At 43.7% G+C, this 25672-nt stretch overlaps 3 protein-coding genes across 6 annotated transcripts; 1 reads left to right on the forward strand and 2 right to left on the reverse strand.

Annotated features, from left to right (window-relative positions):
• The first annotated feature begins 9969 nt into the window (after positions 1–9969).
• Positions 9970–14116, forward strand: LOC133928397 (aspartic proteinase-like). Of its 4 annotated transcripts, XM_062374712.1 has the most exons (13): positions 9970–10160; positions 10714–11067; positions 11188–11248; positions 11348–11442; positions 11531–11643; positions 11723–11996; positions 12259–12372; positions 12500–12564; positions 12684–12825; positions 12914–13033; positions 13534–13622; positions 13707–13812; positions 13851–14116. In XM_062374712.1, the coding sequence occupies exons 2-12, from the start codon at positions 10735–10737 to the stop codon at positions 13789–13791; spliced, it is 1491 nt and encodes a 496-aa protein (XP_062230696.1). In that variant the 5' UTR covers positions 9970–10160; positions 10714–10734; the 3' UTR covers positions 13792–13812; positions 13851–14116. The 4 variants fall into 4 exon arrangements, with proteins under 4 accessions (XP_062230696.1, XP_062230693.1, XP_062230694.1 ...); XM_062374709.1 differs by having other exon boundaries at positions 9971–10160; positions 13707–14116; XM_062374710.1 differs by lacking the exon at positions 9970–10160 and adding an exon at positions 10167–10310 and having other exon boundaries at positions 13707–14116.
• A 145-nt stretch (positions 14117–14261) lies between these two features.
• LOC133928396 (transcription factor WRKY5-like) lies at positions 14262–25416 on the reverse strand. The gene is made up of 6 exons (XM_062374708.1): positions 25104–25416; positions 24889–24978; positions 24640–24777; positions 16274–16561; positions 16017–16130; positions 14262–15283 (listed from the first exon to the last, which is right to left on the reverse strand). The coding sequence occupies exons 1-6, from the start codon at positions 25335–25337 to the stop codon at positions 14597–14599; spliced, it is 1551 nt and encodes a 516-aa protein (XP_062230692.1). The 5' UTR covers positions 25338–25416; the 3' UTR covers positions 14262–14596.
• Positions 19877–22411, reverse strand: LOC133928395 (uncharacterized). The gene has a single exon (XM_062374707.1). It carries the CDS (start codon positions 21952–21954, stop codon positions 19900–19902), a length of 2055 nt encoding a protein of 684 aa, XP_062230691.1. The 5' UTR covers positions 21955–22411; the 3' UTR covers positions 19877–19899.
• Positions 25417–25672: the final 256 nt, after the last annotated feature.

The raw sequence follows: 25672 nt of genomic DNA on the forward strand, positions 1-25672 counted from the left end.
CTGACAAGGAGATGAAAAAATTGAGGCCTAAGGCTGTCATGAAGTTTCACGGCAAAGTTAAAATAGTTCCTTTGGATCCACCTGAGCCTTCCAAGATCGTTTGGATCGGCTCCAAACTAGATCCCAAATAGGAACGCACGCTCATTACCTTTCTCCTGGTAAATGCCGACGTGTTCGTTTGGCAACTGTCAGACATGCCCGTGTTTACTAGGGAGGTGATTGAACATAAACTAGCTATCCGACCCGATGCAAAGCCGGTCAAACAGAAACTCTAACAATTCACACCTAATAGAAAAGAAGCCATTAAAGAGGAAATTGAAAGGCTTACCAAGACAGGTTCTATTCGAGAGGTGGATCGCCCCGAGTGGCTTGCAAACCATATTATGATAAAAAGGTCAAACGACAAATGGCGAATGTGTATCAACTTCATAGATCTCAACAAAGCCTACCCTAAAGATGATTTTCCTTTACCATGAATTGATCAGATAGTTGACTCCATCTCTGACTACGACTATGTAAGCCTTCTAGATGCTTATTCTGGTTATCATCATATTAGCATGAATCCAGAAGATGAGGAGAAGACCTCATTTATTACTCTTTTGGGGGTCTATTGCTATGTTAAAATATCCATCGGATTGAAGAATAACGGTGTCACATACCAATGAGGAATGCAGATAACACTCTATGATCAGATCGATTAGAAAGTAGAAGCCTACATCGATGATCTCGTCATCAAAACCAGAAAGAAGGAAGATCTCATCTCTGATCTACAAGAAACGTTGAACAACTTGCGCAAGAATCGAGTCATGTTGAATCTGGAGAAGTGCGCATTTGGAGTTAATGTGGGGAAATTACTCGAATATCTAGTGTCTTACCAGGGAATAGAAATCAATACAGAGAAGATCAAAGCTATTGAAGACATGTACCTCTAAGTCAGTACAAGAAATTTAGAGACTAACCAGATGGATAGCAACACTTAGTCAATTTATTTCATAGCTCGGAGATCGAGTACTTTCTTTCTTCAAGTAGACAACATGATAAGTTTGAATAGTAAAAAAAAACAGAGAAGACATTCAATAAATTGAAGAGGTATCTTTCACCCCCTAGTGCTATTTGCTCCCAACCCTAATGAAGATTTGCTTTTACATATCGTGGCTGAACCACGTGCTGTAAGTAGGGTATTGGTGATAGAAAGGGAAGTGAAAGACAAATGAGAGAAAAGCTAGCAACCAGTGTAGTACATCAATGAAGTGCTCACGATCCTAAAGAATGCTACCGCAAGTGCAGAAGTTGTTATATGCGGTACTGGTGGCCTCTCGTAAGTTACGATATCACTTCGAGGCTCATAAGATCACCATTTGTCGGTGCTCTGATCTAGTTTAGTTAGATTATTTGCCAGTAGTGCTAGCGGTTTTTGCTCGCTTTTGCCCTTTTATCTAAGGGATTTATGGTTTGATCTCATTTTCCTTAATATATGGCATTTTCTTCTTACATGACACAACAGTGCTCGTGCTTTTAGTTGGAAAAAAACCCTGAGTTGTTATTTAAAAAAATGTTGTTGTTGAGGACCTTCGATTCTAAGAAACAAGCACCGAAGAGGAAGAAATGAATGATGGGGATGAGTAAAATCTTATTTTTTTTCTAGTAGAATTAGGCCCATAATTGAAGCCCTGGTGAGACCAGCCCAACTTGTTCGTGTGTAACTTGGGGAGAAACGGTGCCAGCGATGCGCAGCTTCCATCATTATTTTGCCTCTCAATCTCTCTGTGTCATGGGCTTTCGCCCCAAAAGTGGATTTGTCACCTTTCTGTTTCCACTCAGATCCTCCTGCTCGGCTGCTCCTCTCAACAAAGGAAAAAACTGACAAAATGGAAAAGAGAGAGAGATGGGATGAGCAGAGGAGCCAGAGCTCGGGACGGCAGACGGACGGAGGCACCGAAGCTCAAGCCGCGCACAGATCTAGGCAACAGGTCTGTTAGATATATGGATGTAGCTCCGAATTCTAAATAAATCTTAGTCCACTAAATGAAGGTGAAGATATATATTTTAGTTTCATCTTAGTCCTTCTCCAATAGGGACGGTAAATGCCTCGCGTATCACTACAGCAGCTGAGTTGCCGCCACCCTGCTATAGTGAAACAGCCATGGCATATTTGTGTATTCTCTTTGAACTCTATTACTGTTAAGAGAGTATGTCTATGAGTTTGAGAAGAGGAGTAGAGTAAAAATAAGATAGAAAATATGATAGCTGTTAGAGATAAAATAATAAAAAATATTATGATAGTATTATAAGATGTTATAATAGTGTTATAGGGGATAAAATTTTAGAGTATCTGCTAGATGAAGATAGAGGTAGGCCAATTTAAAAGAAATTCTCACATCCACGCATGCTAAGTGGGTGGATGAGAGAAAGAGAACACACGCGTGTTCTCGCTCGCCTCGCCTCACCGGGCAGGAGCGAAGGGGGCAAGACATATACGTGAACAGTCCATCGAAATCGGGTCCAGTAGAATGCACCAATGCAGTCTCTTTTTACAGTTTTATTCTTTACGGCATGAGCAAACACACACACACACACACACACACATATATATATATATATATATATATATATATATATATATATATATATATATATATATATATATTAAGAATCCGATATGAGAGAGACTGATGTGATCTTAAACATCAAATTGATGCGAGGTGAGAATGTGATTATACTACAACAAGATCACTCTAACACCTTATGATTCTAACTTAATACTTTGAAATAATAAAATAATTGATAGAGATCAGCTAAGATACTCTAAGATAATCGGATCACTCATATATCTAGCTAGTGCTAAAAGGCATGATATCTCATTTGCTGTGAGCAAATTGAGTCGGTTTACTTCTAACCCGGGTGATAATCATTGGTGTACGTTTGAACGAGTCATGCACTACCTACTAGGTACCATTAATTATGGACTTCATTATACTAGGTAACTGTCAGTACCGGAGGTTATAGTGATTCAAACTAGATATCCGATATTGATGAGATCAAGACCACAAGTGGATATATGTGCACTCTTGCCAGTGATGTTGTCTTATGAAGGTCTTACAAACAGACCATATTGACGAGGTCAACTATGGAACCAGAACTCACAACGTTAGACATAATCACTATTGAGGTAGAATGACTATGTGAACTCTTAATGAATTTGCTAGTGGTTAAAAAACCAGTATCAGATATCCTTATAAATTGTGATAATCAAATAATTATTGTCAAAGTGAACAGTTCTAAGAACATGAAATCCTCAAGACATGTAAAGAGACGATTGAAATCTGTCAGAAAACTAAGAAAATCTAGAGTGATAGCATTGGATTATACCGAAATAGCTAAAACCTAGTAGATAAATTTATAAAGAGACTGTCATAGAATGTGGTAGATAATGCATCAAAGTAGATAAGTCCACTAAAATCGGGTCCAGTAGCTTACGCAATTGCAGCCTCCTTTTACAGTTTTTTTTTGCTGCATGGGAAAACACACATATATATGGAAATCATGTCAGTTAAGAATCTGATCGTGGCGCATAACTAATTCCGATCATAGCACATATGAACCGTGTAATTCTCTCTATATACATATGTTAGCTGCCACCACAAAGTATATACGCAATTAGGGTTTTGGCCTCTTCTCTCTGTTGTGTCGTTGCGCGTAGTCTACTCTATTTCGCTGGGCGACGTGCACTAATAAACGGGAGAGTAGGTATCCGGAACCCATCGCTCTTGGGATCCTACACTGAGAGAGGACGAATAAAGTTTTTGAAAGCGATTGACACGACTGCTCACGATCTGCTTCCTCTACATCATCGTGATATGCTTCTACTCTGTCCTCCTCGTCATCTTCTGCTGCATCGCCATCACGAGCTCTCTGCATTTCACGCTGCCATTAGGTATGTACACTGCGATCCATTATATATTAGAGACTTTATTGAGGCTTGTCAGAGTTTATCGGAATTCTTCTCGGAAAGCTAGTCGAGGCTTGTCGGGGAGCTTGTTGTTTGCATATGGTCATATTTATATGATACTTAGATATTAAATTAAATTAAATCTGAAAGTGTTATTTTTTCTAACAAGATCTAGTGCAATTAATCCACTATTACTAGTGAGAAAGATAGTGAGAAAGAAGAGGAGGCGGCTGCCGACGAGCTACGTGTGGCAGATGCTTGGTTCCGATGGAATCGCGATCCGACAAATTAAATTAATCCTGTCACCGACAACCAAAGTCGTCTCCTGCGTAGCTAGCATGATTCTATGGATACGACATATGTATTGGCAATTGGCTCATGTATGGACGACCGATGACAGTAACAAGCCAGAAGTTAGTCAAGCAAGATGGTTATTCATTACTACATAAATAGTTTTTAGAGATATATGGTAATCTATTTACAAAGGTGTTTAGCCATTCATCTCTGATCAAAGGCTTATAGAAATAGACGATTCTTAAATGCGCAATTAAAAAACCGCATGTGAAAACTGATTACTAAAAGCGATTCACTTAAAGAATCTTCTATGGTATTTGGTCCTCGAATCGACTTTTTGGCCGACCAGGTAATCCGGTGGCTGAAGTCTCAAGTCACATGATTTTTCACGCGAAATACACACGGTAGCGGTTCGTGGCACTCGAACCTGGAACCTCTCAGTTAGTGACACACATCCTTATCATCTCACCACAGAAGTTAGTGATACTAATAGAATATGCAATTTTTTTATCTCTTCTATCTGAAATTTCAAACCATTATTTGGATATCTAAATGGCTTCAAATAAAAAAGTTTTCAGCTACAAAGTTGTAGGTCTCATCGAGGGCTATAATTTTCCTATAAAGTTTGTCCCATCTGATTTTGTAAGAAAACGTTATGAATTTTTTAAGATAAACTATTATTCATTCTGAGGTAATCATCCTATTATCAGTGGCGGTTCATAAAAGAAATCGTCTCTGAAAATGACCTTTTACACAGGTGGTTTCTTATATTGCCCGCCTCTGAAAATCTACCATTACCATAGGCGTGCTTTTGAATATTGGCGTACGTTTGAATGAGTCATGTACTACCTACTAGGTACTATTAATTATAGACTTCATTATACTGGGTAACTAGTAGTACTGGAGGGTTATAGTGATTCAACCTAGATATCCGATGTTGCTGAAATCAAGACCACAAGTGGATATGTATTCACTCTTGATGGTGATGCTGTCAGATGAAAGTCTTACAAACAGACTATATTGACAAGGTCAACAATGGAAGCAGAACTCACAATGTTAGACACAACTACTATTGAGATAGAATGACTGCGTAAACTCTTGATGTAACAGACCTACTCCTAACGAAGTCAACTACTCCTAGATCATCATTACAGAGAGAATGCAAGCCCAACCTGCCCTGGTCGCTTTGCAGGCCCTGTCACGTCCGCTGAGTGTTGTCACGTTCGCCTACGAGGCCGTCCCGTAGCATTAAATGCCACAAGACATGCCACTCTAACTTTACACATGTCCATAACCATGCTTATCGAAAGGAGGTGTCTGGGAAAGGAAAAAACTGAAGTGGATAGTATTTCTTGCGATTTGACTAATTAGCTGAGTACCTACCCTGCAACTAGGGGGCTGGTCGACTGAGCCCCACCCTAGTCATGGGGTGAAACCGTGCTCTTGAGGATATCAACCATTGACTGATATTTGGCAGCATAGGACCCTTTCAGTGGGGTACCCCCTTATCTATTACACCGACATAAGTCTTGGCTGACCCTTCAAGGGTCATGGAGAGGTAGTTGCCCATAACATCTTCGTCCCCATCGGCCACTTGGATATTTGTAGTGTAAATCTTGAGGAACTCGACGGGATTAGAGGTTCTGTTGTACTTCTCGATCGATTTGGGGGTGGAACCGAGCTGGCCAGTCCACCCTCTGTAGATCCAGAGAGAAAACCTGGCAGTTATTGATGGCACCCTCATCGGTCTAGGGAGCTACGGGGGTTCTTCCCACTGGGTCGAAGATCGACCGTAGCTTCTACTCGAAAGACGTCTGGATGACCTCTGGTTAGGCCTCTGAGGAGAACTCGATTGTTCCTCGGGGCTCTTTGAGTGTCTCCGCTGCTCGATGACTTCGCGCAGATCGTTTATGGGGTGGTTCCTAATTAGTGAGGTCCTACTGCGACTAGGCGCTCGGTTGTCTTCCTAGACTATCTTGTTCCACGGATTGCGCCTTTTCGGATCTAAGTCATCACGGGAAGGATCAACATAGGACTTTCCCTAGTTAGAGCTATTCGTAGTTGTGGCTTGATGAGAGTTCCCGGACTATAGGATAGCTTCCTTAGTCATGTAGATCATCAAGTTGACCTAGTCCTTGCCGCTAGGCATAGTCAAATTTGTAGTGAGAGGTTGTCAGAGGTCCTCCTCTAGAAGGTGGAGCCTCTGAGCCACTGCATATCTGAAGTGTTGAGTTCCCTGTTAATGATCAGGGGACACGAGGTCTTGGATCCTGTTGGGATTTTGGATCGGAGGAGTTGTCATCAGTGGAGGTTGGTTGGTGTGAAAGGATCGAATGGCCCAAGAGGGGGGTGAATTGGGCAATTAAAACTTCTACCAAAATCTAGAACAAATAGCAATCTTAGCCTAGAAGAAAGGAAATACGACTACACGAACAAGATAGGAGAGGACAATAAAACAAGCAACCAAAGACACTAAGAAAAAGTAGAATTTGAAAGCTTGCAAGAATGTAAATGCTCAAATTAAATTATGGAATAGTAAAAAGATGGACAAGAGAACATGGATTTTTTTCCCGAGGTATCGAGGAGTTGGCACTCCCCTCTAGTCATTGTTGGAGCTTCCACCAAGAATATCGCTCCCACTTGAGTCACGAAGACTCAAGTGTTCCTTTATGATTGTCACTTCTCCATCTCCGGATTGACAGGTATCAAACCAAGTATAAAGCTCTTCTTGGGGCTCCACAAGAACTCCAAGAGCTCATCGAGAACACCTCTAATCACCAAGACCGGCTAGGTGTTACCAACCACCAAGAGTAACAAACCAATAGTTTCACCCTTGATCAAGACCAAGACTAGACTACAGCTAGATGCACACTTGCTACTCTCCAAGCACTAATAAAGTCATTAATCTTCAATTAGGGACTTGAAAATAAACTCAAGTGTTCTCTCTTGCTTCTAGATGACACACACAGTGTATGAGCTTCTCTAGGTCTCTAACAGGCCAAATGAAACCAAGTGGAGGGGTATTTATAGGCTAAAGAACCAAATTATAGCCGTTGCCTAACCACCCACTTTTTCTGCTAACACCGGATGATCCGGTGAGTATCTTTTTACTCACACCGGACAATCTGGTGAGTTCAAACTTCAATCCTCCACTGTGCCAGCTATCATTAGCCGTTGTACTGTTAATAGTCCAATGAATCCTTCCGGTGAACACACACTCAACACCGGACTATCCTGTGAGTGTAACTCAGTCAAAACTATCTGTTGAAAGTCTCTCTAGAACTATTAGTCTGGTGACTCTCATCAAGCCAACACCAGACTATCCGATGGATTGAGCTGCTTCTGCCATCAAAGGCTCCTTTGGAGGAAAAACTCCGGTGTACATATATGACTATCACCGGATAATTCAGTGAGTAGTTCCAATTCAAAAACACCCGAAACAACCCTCTCTGGAACTATTACTCCGGTGTAGTCTCCAATCACCTCACCGGACCATATGGTGAGTATACCATCTTCAATTTTTCCTCTGGAAAACTTAGTCTGGTGATCCCACACTTCCATCACCGGATCATCCGGTGAGTTCAACTTCATTGACCTAAGCAAGATCAGTTTTGCTGAAATTGGTCTAGTGATTTCACCACACTAACACCGAACCATCTAGTGAAACACTTCTAAAAATTTTTGGACACGTATCAGCAAAAAATAATCGTCTGGTGATCCTTCAACTTATACATCGGATCATCCCGTGTATTCAAGTACTTTCTGTCTTGCTGAACAAATAAAGCTCTGGTGGGTTCCTTCTTCGGACTCCGAATCATCCAGCGAATTAAACTTTTTCTAAGCTCATCTAATTCAAACTTTCTTGAGCTCTAATTTCTCAACATATCAACCATGGGCTTCTATGAGCTACTTGGTGCTAGAATTTCACAAGTGTGTATCAAACCACGTCTAGACTCAACTAGATCAAACTACTACTCTTAGCCCCTCTTTATAGCATGGTCAAAAGACTAAGAAAAAAGACCTATACTACTCTAAGTATCCTTCATCTCCTTTGTGACACTTAGAACTAGAAGGTACTTAATCTTGATGCACATGTCCTTTGATCATCTATATAATCGCTTTAGGTAACAAGCATAGTAGGTAACAAGCATACCCAAATATCATTGCGAACTAAATTTTTTATTCTCTTCCAAAAAAATTATTAGACACAATGATATGGTTGTCATTAATCACCGAAACACTTACCACTTACCTAGGGGCCTAGATGCTACATGGTGATTCTTGCAACCGAAGTAGGATGGTACCACGTGTTTATGGGATCATTTTCATCATGTTTGGATGGACCAGCGCCCTCATCTCTAATGGTGAAGACTTCTCTGGGGTAATCTCCAGTGGAGAAGTCCAGATATATCATTGATTTGTCATCAGAGGAAATCTCTGGGTAGGTATTTTGACAATCCATATTGTCAAAACCCGCAGGGGAGGATCTCGACTTGCGGCAAACATCGTTTGCATGATCATCTTGGCCACCGAGTGGTTCAAACTCGATGTCGTAGTCTTTGGCACATTGATCCATAAATCGATCAGTAAGGTTGTCGTCGAGATCCACCGGGTCAACTATCGGTTCCTTGTCGGTCGAGAGGGTAAAGTTGTCGTAGAACCCCTCATCCGAGAAACCGATCCTCGACGCAGACTTGGGTGAAGTTGATGGAATGTTGTGTGGTCCAAGATTCAATGTCTTTGGTCATATTCCCTACGAACACCGCCAACTATCGATGATTTGTGAACAACCGATCTTACGAACTTGTGAATAAAATAGAGGATACTTCCTGTAGTTGAATCATACGCCACAAATAGAGATTTATACAGATTCATACCTCCTTTAGGATAAAAGCCCAACACCATGTTTATCTTGTATTGATCTTTTAAGACTGTTTAAAAGGGTTCTTAACTAGTTTAAATAGATCTAAACTTAGTCAAGGAGCTTCTTGTGCGTAGTCATGGAGGATTGCTAATGCAGATCGGGTATACATAAGGCTTGAAGGCTTAAGGTTTCTGTAGTCTTGAATGGACTTATCCTTTGGCTCTGTATATATATATATATAGGGGTTATCATAGAGCCCTTGTACTCTTTCTTATTTTTTTAGGAAAAAAATTTCTTGTTTATGAGATATTCCGGTTCCTACGGACAATTTTTATACATATAAGGATTTCCTTCTTAAGTACAGAGATATACCCTGAGAATATAGAAAATCTTAGAAGATCCGAATATGGATGAAAAAAAAGTATGATAAATAAAATGACCGTCACACTTGTCAAAATTTGAAAAAAAACAAATTTATGACATATAGGGTAGAGGCTAAAAAAGTTTAACAAACCACCGTTATAACGTTGAAGCAAATATATATCTATAAATATATGATGAGTTATAGCGTTGAAAGAAACTCGTGCACAAAATTAGCTTGGGTTACAAAATATCTCTCCGCCGCATGCACCACGCTATCTCCAAGCTGTTGCTTTCGACTTCAATTTCTTCATCCAAACCTACTCCACTGACTCTGGGCTCTGGAATATCCGACATCCAAACCTACCTCCAGCGCCGTTGCCACTGACACGTGGGCCAGGCTCGGCTTTTCGGGCGGGCCCACACACGGGTGACACAGCAACGCATCAATGTTCTCCGCTCAATTATCAGTTGTCAGTCTGCTTCGAGTGGGACGAAGAAGATGCCGCTTGCCACAGTCTCTGACGCGATTGGTTTGCGGGTCCTGTTCTGTTGTATTGTATCTGTCGTCCACTCTTCTTCCTCTTTCCGCCGGATGGGATGCTCTGACTTCACAGCCCCTCCTTTACTTCGCCACCGTCCTGTCAATCAGCTCTTGGAAGCAAGCTACTCCTGCTCCACAGAGCAAGCAAGGTAGTACTATTACGTGCTTAGTTGATTAGTACTCCATCTTAATTGCCTGCTAATTGCTTACTTCCCATCACTCCTACACTGGCCAATCTGTCTATTTGAGGCTGTACTGCTTTGCAAGCCCTTAGGAGTTCTTGGTCTCCCTCTTTCTGTGTATGCTGTTTCTTGGATGCATGTATTGTGTGGTTCTGCTTGACTCGATGCATGCCTGTGCTGATATGCTGCTGTTGAGTTCCTTGTTACCTTGATTGGCTATCTTGTTCCCAGTTGATTGGATCGCACAGAAGCATTTCAAGCTCATATAGAGCTGTGTTTCTCTATCCGGAGGTGTTTAAGATATATGTTAAAACCTGTACCAAATTTGTAGATTTCCTGCTGTGTTCTGTTTTAGTGGAATGTTTGGTTAAAACCTCTACCAAATCTGTAGTTTTCCTGCTGTGTTCTGTTTTAGTGGCACTTTCCCTAATTGTTTGACTTACAAGTTGGCTAATGATAAGTATAAGTGCATACTGCGTAGCAGTCTTATCTAATTGAGGCTGTTGCCTGTTATTTTCAGGTGCTTTGGGTCTCCCAGATCATGAGGCACAGGCATCTCTTGCTGGTGACTGCTTGTTTGTGGGCTCTATCCTGCGCCTTGCTGCTTCATGCTTCCCCTGATGGGTTGCTAAGGATCAACCTGAACAAGAACAAACTGGACTATGAAGCGCTGACTGCTGCAAAGGTGGCGAGGCAGGACAGCCGCCGTCTCAGGATCAGCGGCTCGAACGGCGACGCCGTCCCCCTGGACGACTACCTCAACACCCAGTACTTTGGGGTGATTGGCATCGGCACGCCGCCGCAGAATTTCACTGTGATATTCGACACCGGGAGCTCCAACCTGTGGGTTCCCTCGGGGAAATGCTATTTCTCGGTGCGTTCACGGTTCCCATCTTGGGAAATGATCTGCTGCTGTTACTTTTGTAGTTTTAAGATGTGATAGATCATTGAAAATCTGATGTTTAATGTGACCGCACGCAATGTTCCACTGCAGATAGCATGCTACTTCCACCACAGATACAAGTCGAGCAAGTCCAGCACTCACAAGGAAGATGGTACTCCTATATTGCATTATCTTCCTTAAAGATACGGGTTTTGCACCACTCAAAGATGATTACTGAATGTCTCCACTCTTTCCTCACCAAATTGTTCAGGAGAGACTTGCAAAATTACTTATGGCTCTGGTTCAATTGCTGGATTCTTCAGCATGGATAACGTGCTGGTTGGCGATCTTGTGGTGAAAAGCCAGGTTAATTGTGTTTCCAGTGTAATTCCCCATGTTAACATTCGCATGCGTAATGTATCTCTAATGCTGCAATTTATTCTACCCATTTCAGAAGTTCATTGAGACAACACGCGAAACCAGCATTACATTTATCCTTGGGAAGTTTGATGGCATTCTTGGTCTTGGATACCCCGATATCTCTGTCGGCAAAGCTCCTCCAATTTGGTATGTCTACTAGCTCCTCCAATTTGGTTTGCCAGTTTGCCATCTGAAGTGCGCCTTTTTCTCCTATTTGCAATGGCAGGCAGAGCATGCAAGAGCAGAAACTGCTTGCGGACAATGTCTTCTCATTCTGGCTTAACCGAGATCCTGATGCATCTTCGGGTGGTGAGCTTGTCTTTGGCGGCGTGGACCCTAAACACTACAAGGGAAACCACACCTACGTCCCTGTATCCCGCAAAGGATACTGGCAGTTCGACATGGGGGATCTCCTTATTGATGGCCACTCAACTGGCTTCTGTGCCAAAGGCTGTGCTGCTATTGTGGACTCTGGAACTTCTTTGCTGGCTGGTCCAACAGTATGTAACTTCAAACTAGCGATTTGGATCTTCTATAAGTTTATTGATTGATTTTAGTTTGCTATACTATGTATCATTCCATATAATGTCGGTACATCGATACGGATAAAATTGATACGGAGATTTTCCTCGGTGCATCATAGATGCTCGATACTCTCTGGTGGCAGTATAAAAACACGGAGAAGGTCTCCAAGTAGTAGATGAAGATACAATAATTGACAGCATGGCATGACTCAAATTTTGAATCATGTGTTGTTTACAGGCTATAATTGCTCAGGTGAACCATGCAATTGGGGCTGAGGGAATTCTCAGCACGGAATGCAAAACAGTGGTGAGCGAGTATGGAGAGATGATCCTCGACTTGCTCATAGCGCAGGTTTGCTAGTTGCTGCATTTACCAGCTTTTGTTCAGACTTCCAACTGTAGAAGAGATGTTATAAGATGATTGTGCTCGGTTAATTAATCTTGAACTCTACTGATTTGGTAATGCTTTGCCTCTGCAGACAGATCCGCAGAGAGTTTGCAGCCAGATTGGTCTCTGTCTGTTCGATGGCACTCACTCTGTCAGGTGAGTCCATTATGCTGGGCTGTTGTAGTATACATGAGAGCAAAAACTATCTTTCCAGTGTTACTGCATATTTTCTATTTCACGATGTGACAAACATATTTATGTGAAATCTTCTGCAGTAATGAAATTGAATCTGTTATTGGTAAAGAAAACCTGGGTTCAGACGTTATGTGCTCAGCCTGTCAGATGGCTGTTGTGTGGATAGAGAATCAGCTCCGTGAAAATAAAACGAAGGAGCTCATATTGCAATATGCTAATCAGGTTACTACATTTGTGATCTACTCTGCTCTTTTTTTTTTATCATCATTGAATTATGTAATTGATGACAAGATTGTCCCTTGTGTTCCAGCTTTGTGAGCGTCTACCAAGCCCCAACGGAGAATCAACAGTCAGCTGCCACCAGATCTCAAAGATGCCAAATCTCACATTCACCATTGCAAACAAGACCTTCACCCTGACACCAGAGCAGGTGCTTTCTAGTAGTCTATAGGCCGTTGCTCATTTTCTAACTTTAGTAACCAAATTTTCCAGCAAATGTTGCTGTTGTTAATAAAGGATTAATCTATTTTACTGTTAAGATTATGTGCCTTACATTAAAAAAAGAATTATGCGCCTTGCATTGTTACTGAGCATTTTGTGAACAACATAACGGTGAACTTGAACATTTCTGCTTGATGTTTATCATAGGTGACATGTTGGTTCTTTAGATCCAGAATGATTCAGTGCTGGTGTAGTTCATAACTGAACTTTTGAAGGCTCCGAGTTCTATAGCATAGCTCTACTTTTTGATATTTGAAAACAAGAGATGACTGATAGATGCAGTGTGGTTGACTTTATGAAGTAGTTTATCCACTTTGATTCTAGTTGGGTTGACGTAGAATCTGTAAAGTTAACTACAAGTTCTTTCCTCTATTCCATCCATCACTGCAGTTGCGTTCATTCTTAAACTTTGTGATACTTGTGTTGCAGTACATTGTGAAACTGGAGCAAGGAGGGCAAACTGTTTGCATCAGTGGGTTCATGGCATTCGACATACCGCCCCCACGTGGTCCTCTTTGGTACGCACCATAAGATTCTCAACATGTTTCTTCTTTCTTCTTCCTCGTCTCAATCTGCTAAAAGCTTGGCATGAACCATTGCAGGATTCTTGGGGATGTCTTCATGGGAGCTTACCACACGGTGTTCGACTTCGGTAAGGACAGGATTGGCTTCGCGAAATCCGCATGAAGATATCATATCTTTTTAGGGAAGTGTAGTCTGGCTATGTCTACTGCATGAACTCTGTCAAGTGTAGTCTGGCTATGTCTACTGCATGAACTCTGTCTCTTTCTGAAGAAGAGAGGAAGCAGATGTCTGAAGAAACTACGCTATGCTTGAGACATCACTGCTGATGTATATTAAATAAAGACCATTGCGAGAAATATCCTGCTCATCTGATCTCATCTTGGGAACTGTTTTGCATGGTTGTACAACTTATGGTTTGTACAAGTCTATCTGGATTGATCTTGAACAGCTGAACATGCATCAATGCAATTTGCTTCTTTCTGTGAAATGCGTGGGATATTTTCTGGTCATATGTTGGACTGAGTGTAGATCTTGTAAATGCTGAGAGTGCACATCTTGACAAGATTGTGACAACAGCAAAACTATACAGTATACACCGTACAACCAGACGCAATTCAAAGATGGGAATAAAATCGCCTCTATAAGATTCTCAAGTATAATTCATGTACAACAGCGAGACTATACAGTATACACCGTACAAAACCAGTGCGTACATACGGCGTTACTTCCAGGATGCATTTGGTTTCAGACTTTCAGCAGCAAGTGTTAAGGCAATAACAAGCAACAGGCTGAAAGCAATGGGCACTGTGGCCCGTTCAGCGAGCGCACAGCACAGGAGCCGCATGATTGCTAATCAACGGCGGATGGAGCGGTGACTGCACGGGCCGAAGTCGGAGGATCCCGATCCTGAAGTATATGAGTGGATGGACAGAATCCGGATGGTTGTAAGCTAGCCTTGATTCCCATGTCAATGCCGGCCGTCATGTAGTCTTTGTAGAAGTGTATGCAAGGCCGTCTCACGTGCTCCGGCTGCCGCCGCCACCCCTGTGGCGAGCTCAGTGCTGCCTTCGTCGTTACCGTCTCCGGCTTCACAGGCGCCGCTGCGGGGAGCTGCTTCAGAGCCTCGCGCCATGATCGACGAGAGCGCGGCCGCCAGTGCCGTGGTGAAGTTGGGGTCGCTGGCGATCGCGGCAGTCATCGTCTCCAGCGCCGACCGCGGCCTCCCGTCGTCCCTCCCGACGGCCGTAGGCGGCGGCGGCGGCGGAAGCACCGGCCTGTACTGCCCGGGCAAGCCGTACATCGGGAGTTGCATCGCGGGGATGGACGGCGGGCGGTGCTGGTGGAGCAGTAGTCCCCCTGACGACGCCGGCGGCGGGTGGGTGAGGTCGAGGGTGATGGTCGGGAACGGCGCGGAGGCGGAGAGCGTGGCGCCCATGGCGGACGCGTAGGGGTGGAAGAGCGGCGCCGGGGCCGCGACGTGGTGGCCGGCGAAGAGCGCACCGGCGTCGCGGCTGACGGCGGGGCCCGAGAGGAGCATGGCGGCCGCGGCGGAGGTGGTCTGGGCCATTGCGGCGGCCGCCGGCAGCAGCTGGTGGTTGTGGGTGCCCTCGTACGTCGTGATTAGCACGGCCTTGTCCTCCTTGCACCGCTGCACCTGCATGCATACTTCTGTGTTAGTTGGCTAGCTACTGATGACGTACTCACTCGATTCTTCGCATGCACGTAGGCATCTCATCTCCCATCGCATGAATATAAAATCCAAACACGTTGCGACTTGGAGCGATTTTTTAGAGGTAGGGTCCTGCTCCTGCATCAGGTGAGATGTCACGATCTCCACTAGTGTCATTGTGGAAGAACGTGCATGCAAACGTGTTAAGGGAGCTCATCCATTGATCGTGGTATGCTACTATATCTCTTTTTGTAATAGCTAGTCAATTAGGGACAGGTAACACGAGAGAGATATGACTAGCTAGGTTCAAATTCAATAGCGTATGCGAGTGTGCAGCCTGCAATGCTCTTGCACATGTTCACATTTGCATGTCATAGAATCATAGAATATGTCGTCAGTAGATCTGCAAATATTCAAATGTACTAGTAGCTGTTTCTTGGATAGATCGATGTGTGTTTTCAAATCAAAGTACATGTTGTGTTTGATTTTTATGCAACACGCAACATATCAGACCATGGAATATAGACATGAGCTTCCATTTCAATATATTTACTTATGAAACCTAGTAAAATTATATTATCACTAAAGCACGTTTTGAAACAAATATACGCAATATCATATTTTTTGAACTGTACACATCACTAAAGTACTTGTAGTAAAATTTTAATAGTTTAACCACAGAAAGTCCCAACCATCGCTGAAGATAATGGTGCAATACCTGCTTCCTGACGGGGCATGCTGTGGCCATTGTGCAGCGGTAGTAAGCTCTCGGGCAAGGGTTACCCTTGGCCATCTTCTGCCCATACTTCCTCCATTGGCACCCATCACTGATCTACATGTATACATGCATCCCCTCAAAAACTCAACATTGATAAAAGAAATTTGAAGTAATTTAAGGCAATTCATATGAAGAATTTGCCAAGCGTAAATTCTTTACAACAATCTGCAGTTTAATTATTCAGGACTCTTACGTACCATCGCGGCCTCGGATCGCGCACGCACCGACACCCTCGCTCTCCGACACGGCGCCTGTGCCACCGCCGGTGCCCGCTCGGCGTTCTTCCCGCGCTCAGGCGTCCCAGTCCCATCCTGTCGCACTGACCTCCTGTTGTCGTCTGCCTCGCCGCCGCTGCCGCCGTCGGAATTCGCCCTGTCACCGTCAAACGGCGGCGCCGCTCTTGTCGCCGGAGACATGCGGGGGTCCACGAATTGCACCCCGCCTGGCATCACTGCCTGTAGCGTCGAGTTTGGTGCGCTGTTGGCCTGCACCGATCGATCAGTGGGACATCCTTATGATCAGTCAAAGGGAAGTTAAAAGACGAGAGGAGATGACGCGCAAGTACGCACGTGAATGCATGGGGATCGCACATGAACACGCTAACTACCATTACTAATTGTAGCTTTGTTCTGAAGCTTTGGCCAATCTGCGTGCATGGACGATACCTGGGGCGGACCCGGACCAATGGCAGCCCCGACCACGGGTTTAAATCACCTTTGTATTTACTATAGAAATAATAGTTTTTTAAAATTTGGTCCAAATTTGAATGGACCAACCTGGAGCTTAGCCTAAGGCTGATTCCACCCTTGGACGATTGTTAGCAACACGGAGCAATCAACTTCATCACAGGAATGAGAAGTGGAAGGGGATAGCGGAAGAGGGATCTCATTGTTCTTCCAGAGCAGGTTCGAGTTCAGAGGAAGTTTGGGGAGGAAGAAAGGAGGAGTACAATTCTGTTATCGCCTCCTTTACAAGCCAGCGTTTGCCAGCTAAATAGAGTGTCCTACTCAATCCACGCACGCCTCTCCCTCGATCTCTCGGCCTGCTACCCAGCACGCTTGCACAGCCACTCCGGCCCACTCATACGGCAGTTTGGACGTCTGGCCCGTTTAACTCTTGTGCTGGCTGGAAGTCGATCCCCTTCCGTAGACTCCTTTACTTTGTCACCTGCAGCCGTTCCTTCAGCCGGAGCGCTGACATCCCCCCGGTCTTGCGGTCCTGCTTGACCCCAAGCAGGAGCGAACGGAAAGGCTTGACGAAGAGCATCTGTATCCTCCCAAGATGCCAATTCCTCAGGAACATGGGACCATTTGACCAATACTTGCGGCACCACTTTGGTCGAATGACGGATCAATCGGCTCTGAAGAATGCGCTCAGGAATCTGCAACCCAAGGTTAGTATCAGGCAAGGATGGAAGCACTGGATGGTTACCTGTGACTTTTTTAAGTTGGGAAACATGAAACACTGGGTGGATTAAGCTGTGCGATGGTAAATCCAACTTGTAAGCAACAGCCCCAATCTTCTCTAGAATTCTATAAGGACCAAAATACTTGAAAGCTAACTTCTGACAAGAGCGGTGAGCCAACGAGGACTGCACATATGGCTGAATCTTTAAGAAGACAGAATCACCAACAGCAAATGAGCGTTCAGATATATTTTTATCAGCTTGCTGTTTCATCCTCAATTGAGCTTGGACCAGGTGTTGTCTGATCACATCTTGCATCAGTTTCCTTTCTGACAACCACTGATCAACATCTGGATTAGTATTGACACTTGTGTGATCTAGTCCAAAGTGACGAGGTTGATGACCATACAACACTTCAAATGGTGAGTGTTTAAGAGCTGAATGAAAACTCGTATTGTACCAGTATTCAGAAAGAGAGAGCCACTTGGACCATTGTTTGGGACAGGTATGAACAAAACAGCGAAGGAAGGTTTCAATGCATTGATTAACCCGTTCCGTTTGCCCATCCGATTGTGGATGATAAGAGGAACTCAGTCTTAAGTGCACATCAGCCAGCTTAAAAAGAGATTGCCAAAATTTGCTTGTAAAAATTTTGTCTCTATCCGAGATGATAGCGGTGGGAAGACCATGCAATTTATAGACATTATGCATAAATGCTTCAGCCACAGTAGTCGTAGTGAAAGGATGAGTGAGAGAAACAAAATGGCCATATTTAGAAAATTTATCAACTATAACCATGATGCAATTGATTGCACCAGACCTGGGTAAACCTTCAATAAAATCCATTGTAATAATTTGCCAAGCACTTGTAGGAACAGGTAAAGGAGCCAATAGACCAGGATATTTGGTTCGGTCAGGCTTAGCTTGTTGACAGGTTAAACAAGATTGCACAAATTGGTGGGTCTCTGATTTCATACCTTTCCAAGCAAAGAGGTTCTTCAATCTGTGATATGTGACAGGAAAGCCTGAATGGCCTCCAATAGCTGAGTTGTGCATGGCAGCAAGGATCTGTTGGTGCAAGGTGTCATTAGTACCAACCCAGATTCTATTTTTATATCTGAGAAGACCATCCCTTAGTGTGAAGTGGGGAATTGCAGTTGGATCCACAGCTAGAGAAGCAATTAGTTGCAATGTTTTGGGGTCAGATTGATAGCCAGCTATGATGGTTTCTAACCATACAGGTTGACTAACAGAAACAGCTAACAATTGTGCAGTAGGAAGGGGATGTCTAGACAAAGCATCCGCAACCCTATTGTCTGTTCCTTTCTTGTAAACAATCTTGTATTGGAGTCCAATTAATTTGGTGAATACTTTGTGTTGCCAATGAGTATGTAAACGTTGATCAGACAGATGGATCAAACTTTTTTGATCTGTGTAAATAATGAATTCAGCCAACTGAAGATATGACCTCCACTGATCAATTGCCACCAAAATGGCAAGATACTCCTTCTCATAAGTAGATAAGCCCCTAGTTCTTGGGCCCAAGGCCTTGCTGATAAAAGCCAAAGGATGACCCTCTTGCATAAGTATTGCTCCTACTCCAAGATCACTTGCATCAGTCTCAATTTGGAATTGCTTAGTGAAATTGGGTAGAGTCAGCACTGGTGCTTCTATTAAGGCTGTTTTCAGAGTGAAAAATGCAGTCTGTTGAACATCAGTCCACTGAAAAATGGTGTGTTTCTTCAAGAGTTCAGTCAAGGGTTTGCTTATAATTGCAAAATGGCGCACAAACTTCCTGTAATACCCGGCAAGACCTAGAAAACTTCTTAATTGTTTGACAGAGGTTGGAGTAGGCCAATCTCGAATAGCAAAAATCTTATTGTCATCAGTTGCAACTCCTTTTGCCGATATGATGTGACCAAGATAAGAGATATGTCTTTGGGCAAAAGTGCACTTGGACATTTTTACTTGCCAATGATCTTTGGCCAGCAATTGCAAAACTGACCTCAAATGATTCACATGTTCCTCCAGAGTTTGGCTGTACACTAGTATATCATCAAAGAAGACCAAAACACACTTTCTCAACAATGGCTGCAAAGTACTGTTCATAGCACTTTGAAAAGTGTTTGGGGCACCCGAGAGTCCAAATGCCATCACCTTAAACTCAAAATGTCCAGAATGAGTCTGAAAGGCAGTTTTATATGCCTCTCCAGGTGCTAATCTAATCTGATGATAACCTGCCCTTAAATCCAATTTAGTGAACCAACTAGCTAAAGCCAATTCATCCATGAATTCATCAATGACTGGAAGTGGAAATTTTCCCTTAACCGTGAGAGAATTAAGATGCCTATAATCAACACAAAAACGCCAAGACCCATCTTTTTTCTTGACTAAGAGAACAGGGGAAGAAAAAGCACTCTAGCTGGGCTGAATCACTCCAGTTTGCAACATTTCAGATACTTGTTTCTCAATTTTATCCTTTAGAGCTGGTGCATATCTGTACTGTCTGATGGAGAATGGTCTTGCTCCAGGTATGAGAGGGATGTGATGGTCACAGGTTCGGCTAGGAGGGAGTTCTGAAGGTGTGGCAAACACTGCAGCAAACTCTTGCAAAAGAGACTGGATACAGGTAGGAATTGCTGGTGCAGGAGACTGAGTTGACTGATCAGTGATCATGCAAAGTGAGATCAGAGAGCATGCTGGAAATGTAGGCACCATTCCTTGCAAGAGCACTGAATGACCATTGTATGGTATGGACATCCACTTGTGTCCCCAATGAACTTTCATAGGTGAGAATGCCTCCAACCAATCCATTCCTAAAATAAGATCATATTGTGGTAAGGGCAAATTTTTTAAAGTTGAATGAAACTGATATGAATTGATAAACCATTCTGCATGCACAAGTTCAGAAGTGCAATATAGAAGAGCCCCATTTGCAACATGAACCTTAATAGGAGGACAAAGAGCAGAAATTCCTTGTAGGTGGGCAGCAACAGTTGCACTAAGGAAAGAGTGAGAACTACCTGAATCAATGAGAATTAACAATGGTTCCTTCTGAATGTGACCATTGAATTTCATTGTTCGGGGAGTCTCCTGACCAGTGAATGCTGCTTCTGATAAAGCCATGAAAATGTGCTCCTCCTGCATAGACTGAGGCTGTTCACTTGCAGATTCTACTTCCTCATCCTGAAAAAGATCCCAAACCTCTTGCAAAACATGAAGTTGTACGGTGGGTGCACACTTATGTTCTCTACTCCAGCGTTCACTACACTTATGACATAAGCCTTTGGCTCTGCGATAAGCCCTTAATGAGGCCATTTTGTCATCAATCGAGGTTCGAACAGCCTCAGTTGTTCGTCTATCATCAGCTCCAACTTGAGCCCTGGGCAAGTGTGGAGGTGGAGGTAAAGGAAGAGGTTGTGGACTCCTCGGAGTATGCTTGGATAGAAGAAATTCCTGTTTGCGGTACTCCTTTTTGCGTGATGAATCAGCAACTTCCTCCTGCAATGCAGCAAGCACAAAGGCAGAATCGAGGTCTTGTGGACGTTGAATCAAAACAATAGAGCGAATATCATCCTTAAGACCATCAATAAAACGCATTATGTAATATCTGGGATCAGTAATGGATTCGTAGGCATTAAGCTGATCAATGAGTTCAGAAAACTGATCGACATATTCAGAGACTGATCCGGTTTGCCTAATGTGAAAGAGCTGACGGATCAGAATGTCGTGGTGATCTCTACCAAAACGCTCATGCACTAGGAGGCAGAACTGGTGCCAATCCAACTGACGGATGCGACTCTCTACCGATTGCAGCCAACGAGCAGCCGCCCCGGAGAAATGCATAAGGGACACCTTGACCCATATATCAGAATGAACACTATACAAATCAAAATAATCTTCGCAACGTGACTTCCATAATTTGGGTGAAGTGCCGTCAAATGTAGGGAAGTGAAGTTTAGGTAATTTGCTAGTAATGTCATGAGTCCGTGGTTGCTGGATAGCATGCGATCGACTGGGATAATCATCCAAATGTGACTTAGAGAAGATGGAATCATGCGTACCCTTGACCGGGAGATGAGAAAGGGTGGTAACACACCCAAACTCACGCTCCCGGTGATGTGCGTCGCTGCGGTGCCCGATGGGGCCGACGACCGTTTGCTCGGCAGGTGAGGCAGCCGCGGTCGTCTCTGGCGCAACGAGAAGACCCGGTGAGAGGGAGTCTTGCTCGAGCAGCACGCGATCGAGGTGCTTGCGTACCACCGCGATCTCCATCTTCAAATCGCCGACGGTGGCGTCGATCTGAGGCTTCCAGGCGTCGATTTGAGGCTTCCAGAGGCTGATGGCGCCCAAGTGCTCGTCCAATTGCTTGAACCGCTCCTCGTGTTTCAGATCAGATTCCGCCAATTGCTGCTCGACGGTGTGCTTCAGACTCTTCAGTTCGTCGAGGAGTAGCTTCATGCTTGGATCCATGGCGCCGAGCTTCCGTTGGAAACGAGTGAAATGGTCGTGGGACTCCAGAGCGCACGGGATCGGTGTCTCTGATACCAGTTGTTAGCAACACGGAGCAATCAACTTCATCACAGGAATGAGAAGTGGAAGGGGATAGCGGAAGAGGGATCTCATTGTTCTTCCAGAGCAGGTTCGAGTTCAGAGGAAGTTTGGGGAGGAAGAAAGGAGGAGTACAATTCTGTTATCGCCTCCTTTACAAGCCAGCGTTTGCCAGCTAAATAGAGCGTCCTACTCAATCCACGCACGCCTCTCCCTCGATCTCTCGGCCTGCTACCCAGCACTTTTGCACAGCCACTCCGGCCCACTCATACGGCAGTTCGGACGTCTGGCCCGTTTAGCTCTTGTGCTGGCTGGAAGTCGATCCCCTTCCGCAGACTCCTTTACTTTGTCACCTGCAGCCGTTCCTTCAGCCGGAGCGCTGACAACGATATACATCTGTTGCTATATATAGCCTGTAGCACGCGCGCATGCATCGTCGCCGAGACACTTTCTTCTCTCGCAATTAATTGATTAATGAACGACATAGATTTGATTAGCTACCTAAATCAGGTGTTGAAATTATTGTGTGGATTTTAATGCTTAATATAGTTGAGCTCAAGTAATCTCGCTCTCTGAAAACACACGTAGTCTTGCATTTTAATACGGTAATATTAGGGTCCGTTTGGTTCACGGACTAGTGCCGGATGGGATTGTCTGGTCCTAGTTTTTTGATGCGCCAGCTGTTTGGTTCACGGCCAAGTGCGGACGGGATCATCCAAGTAAAAACAATATTCCAGTAACGTTCCGGACGAGCTCATCCCCCAAAAAAGACCCGGACGAGCTCATCTGCTTCCTTCCATGTGCGTAACTCCTCACCACAGAGCGGATGAGGGGTCGGATGAACAATACCGCCAGTTTCTAAATTTTTCATTCTCTCTATTTAGACAGTGGGGTTACCGTGATCTACAAATGATAAAAAAAAAAATCTGTAGTTTCTACAATTTATGATGAATCCATTTTAAAAGGATTCACCTCAATATTCCTTATAGGTTTCAAAATAAAAATCTTCAAAGAGGGCTACTCCTAGAAATTATATCAATTTTTAAGGCCTAAAAAACTTCCCAAAAATCTGGCATAATAATTTTTAAAATTATTTTCAACCCTAGGTTATTTGATGAAAAAGTGAGTTCCTTTACTGTGCTACATTATGCATTTTTTTCATTTCATTTGATATACTCTTTTTAATTCAATTTGAATTCAAACAAATTCAAACATGCACAAAATCATCCAAAAGCTTATGTAATGCATATAAATACAAATATATACAAACTAGGGTGTTAAAAAAATCATCACAATCAACTCAGTTTATTTCATCCATCAAACCAAACAGAAAACTAGTTTATTTTATCCATTTTAACCAAACAAAAAATTAGATCATCCCATCCAAAAAATATAGATAGCATTATCCCATCCAACCTCACCTTCCAAACAAACACACCCTTAATGATCACATACAGATTGTACAAACCAATCATAAACTATAATCAGTGCACAACTAAGGTTTGATTCTGAACGACATAGATTTGATTAGCGACCTAAATCAGGTGTTGAAATTCTTGTGTGGATTTTAATGCTTAATAGTTGAGCACAAGTATCTCTCTCTCTCTCTCTCTCTCTCTCTCTCTGAGAAAACACACGTGGTCTTGCATTTACATAGGGTAATATTAGTGATGATCACGTACAGATTGTACGAACCAATTGTAAACTATAATTAGTGCACAACTAAGGTTCACAACAAATTTTATAACCGAGAATGCTAAGCATTTTCATCTTAAAACTCATAGCCCAAAGTTTGCGAGCAAATGTTCAAATCTGGAAAAAACATGTAGAGTAGCAAATCCACTGAAATAACCCACTAAACCACCGTTAGTGAGACTCCAAACACTTGAATCAGCCAGAGAAATGAGGAATACCGCATTAGCCAGTCGGCTATGGAACATTTGAAAATATAAATTTTAGTATAATAGACATGATTTCGGTAATGAAATTAGGAGATCTTCTTCGATCCTGTTTTGAAAAAATAAAGGTTATTTGATTCTATTAGTATATTAATCATATAACAGCAAATGTATGAGTGCTTGCACCATTTTCATATAACAGCATGAACCCTGTATATTACTGCAACTTCATCCGCATAAAGTACAGTACTCCTCCCTATACAATTTCTTGGTTATCCGCATTAAGTTAGCTGCGTCGTCGAACAAAAATTATACTATTATGGAATCAAATGGGTAGAGCGCGTCACTGGATACAGAAATTTCGGCAGTTTGAACTACGCCGGTTTATAGGAACACTTAGATGTGACATGAATTAATTATCAGTCTCGCTTGCTGGCTGCTTCACGAGCGATCGAGAGATATTTTTATAAAGGAGATATTCAGAAGATCTTAATATTTTTTGCTTAAACATAAAAGTACACCGTTGACAAGCTAGAATATTCCAATCAAGACGCGTAGTGTCGTTTCCTTTGAACTTTGAACAGAATGAGAATTAAGCCAAAGATAAAGGAATAGAGGAGTTAAATAAAGAGTACTGATCGAATTAATCAAAGAGACATGAACCGCAAAGCAGAGATCGTAATTTTACAAGGACTTTAGTTTAGTTTACCTGTTGCAGCTGCTGAGCTTGGATGAGCTGATGGTAGAGCGCGCCATAGCTGCGGGTGAGCTCCTCCAGCATCCGCCGCAGCCGCCGGTTCTCCTCCCCGGCCTGCCGGAGCTTCCGCTCCACCGTCGCCACGTCCGCCTACACACACAAACACACATGCACGCACACATATATGCAAAAAGGATCAACATGCGTGTAGTAGAGCACCGTGCATGATCAATTCCAACAGGGAAGGGTGGAGAAGCTTACCTCTTTGTGTTCACTGGCTGTCACGGCCGCCTTCCCCTCGCCGCCGGTTATTGCCGTCGCCGCCGCCGTGGTCAGCAGGTCCAGCGCAGTCTGCACACGAATACAATCACACGCACACGCCAACCAAAAATCAAGATCCATACCGGCACGCATCGATCTAAGCTAGCTTGATTCCACAGTCCACATACACACATCGATCTCGATCGACGACTTACGTTGACCATGTTATCACCTCGGGCAACTGCTCCTGGCTCTCGGCTCGTCCCATCCCCACCGTCGTCGTCGTTCCTGCGGCGAGCACCGCCGGTGGAGAAGAAGTCGACCTCCTTGATCTCACTCCTGTGCCCGCTGCCTTGGCCAAAGCTCCGGTCGCCGTGCGCCACCAAGATCATCCCTTCCTCCCCCTTCTCCATTCCCTTGTGCTGCTGTTGCTTTGGAACCAAGTCCATGGATGGATTGGCGGTAGCTAGCCAGAGAATAGGAAGGAAGAGAAGGACACATACGACTTGTGACTTGTGGCCGTGTCAAGTACTAGCTAGCTAGGGTCCAAACTGAAGAGGAAAAGAGAGAGAGAGCGACGGGCGAGAGAGAGAGCACGTAACGTGAAACGGAAAGACTTGGACTTTGGACTTCTCAATGGAGGCGAGACAGTTGGACCAATGGGAGAGAGCTGGAACTGGTGCGTCAGCGTGTGCAGTGGTCAAAGACGGTCAAATGGGTCATTCAGGTCGGCTCCGTATGGTCCAGCTCGGTATGGTCCGAACGGCTCGACTATTGTAACGGG

This window comes from Phragmites australis, chromosome 9 (assembly GCF_958298935.1).
Source record: "Phragmites australis chromosome 9, lpPhrAust1.1, whole genome shotgun sequence".
Classification (NCBI taxonomy): domain Eukaryota; kingdom Viridiplantae; phylum Streptophyta; class Magnoliopsida; order Poales; family Poaceae; genus Phragmites; species Phragmites australis.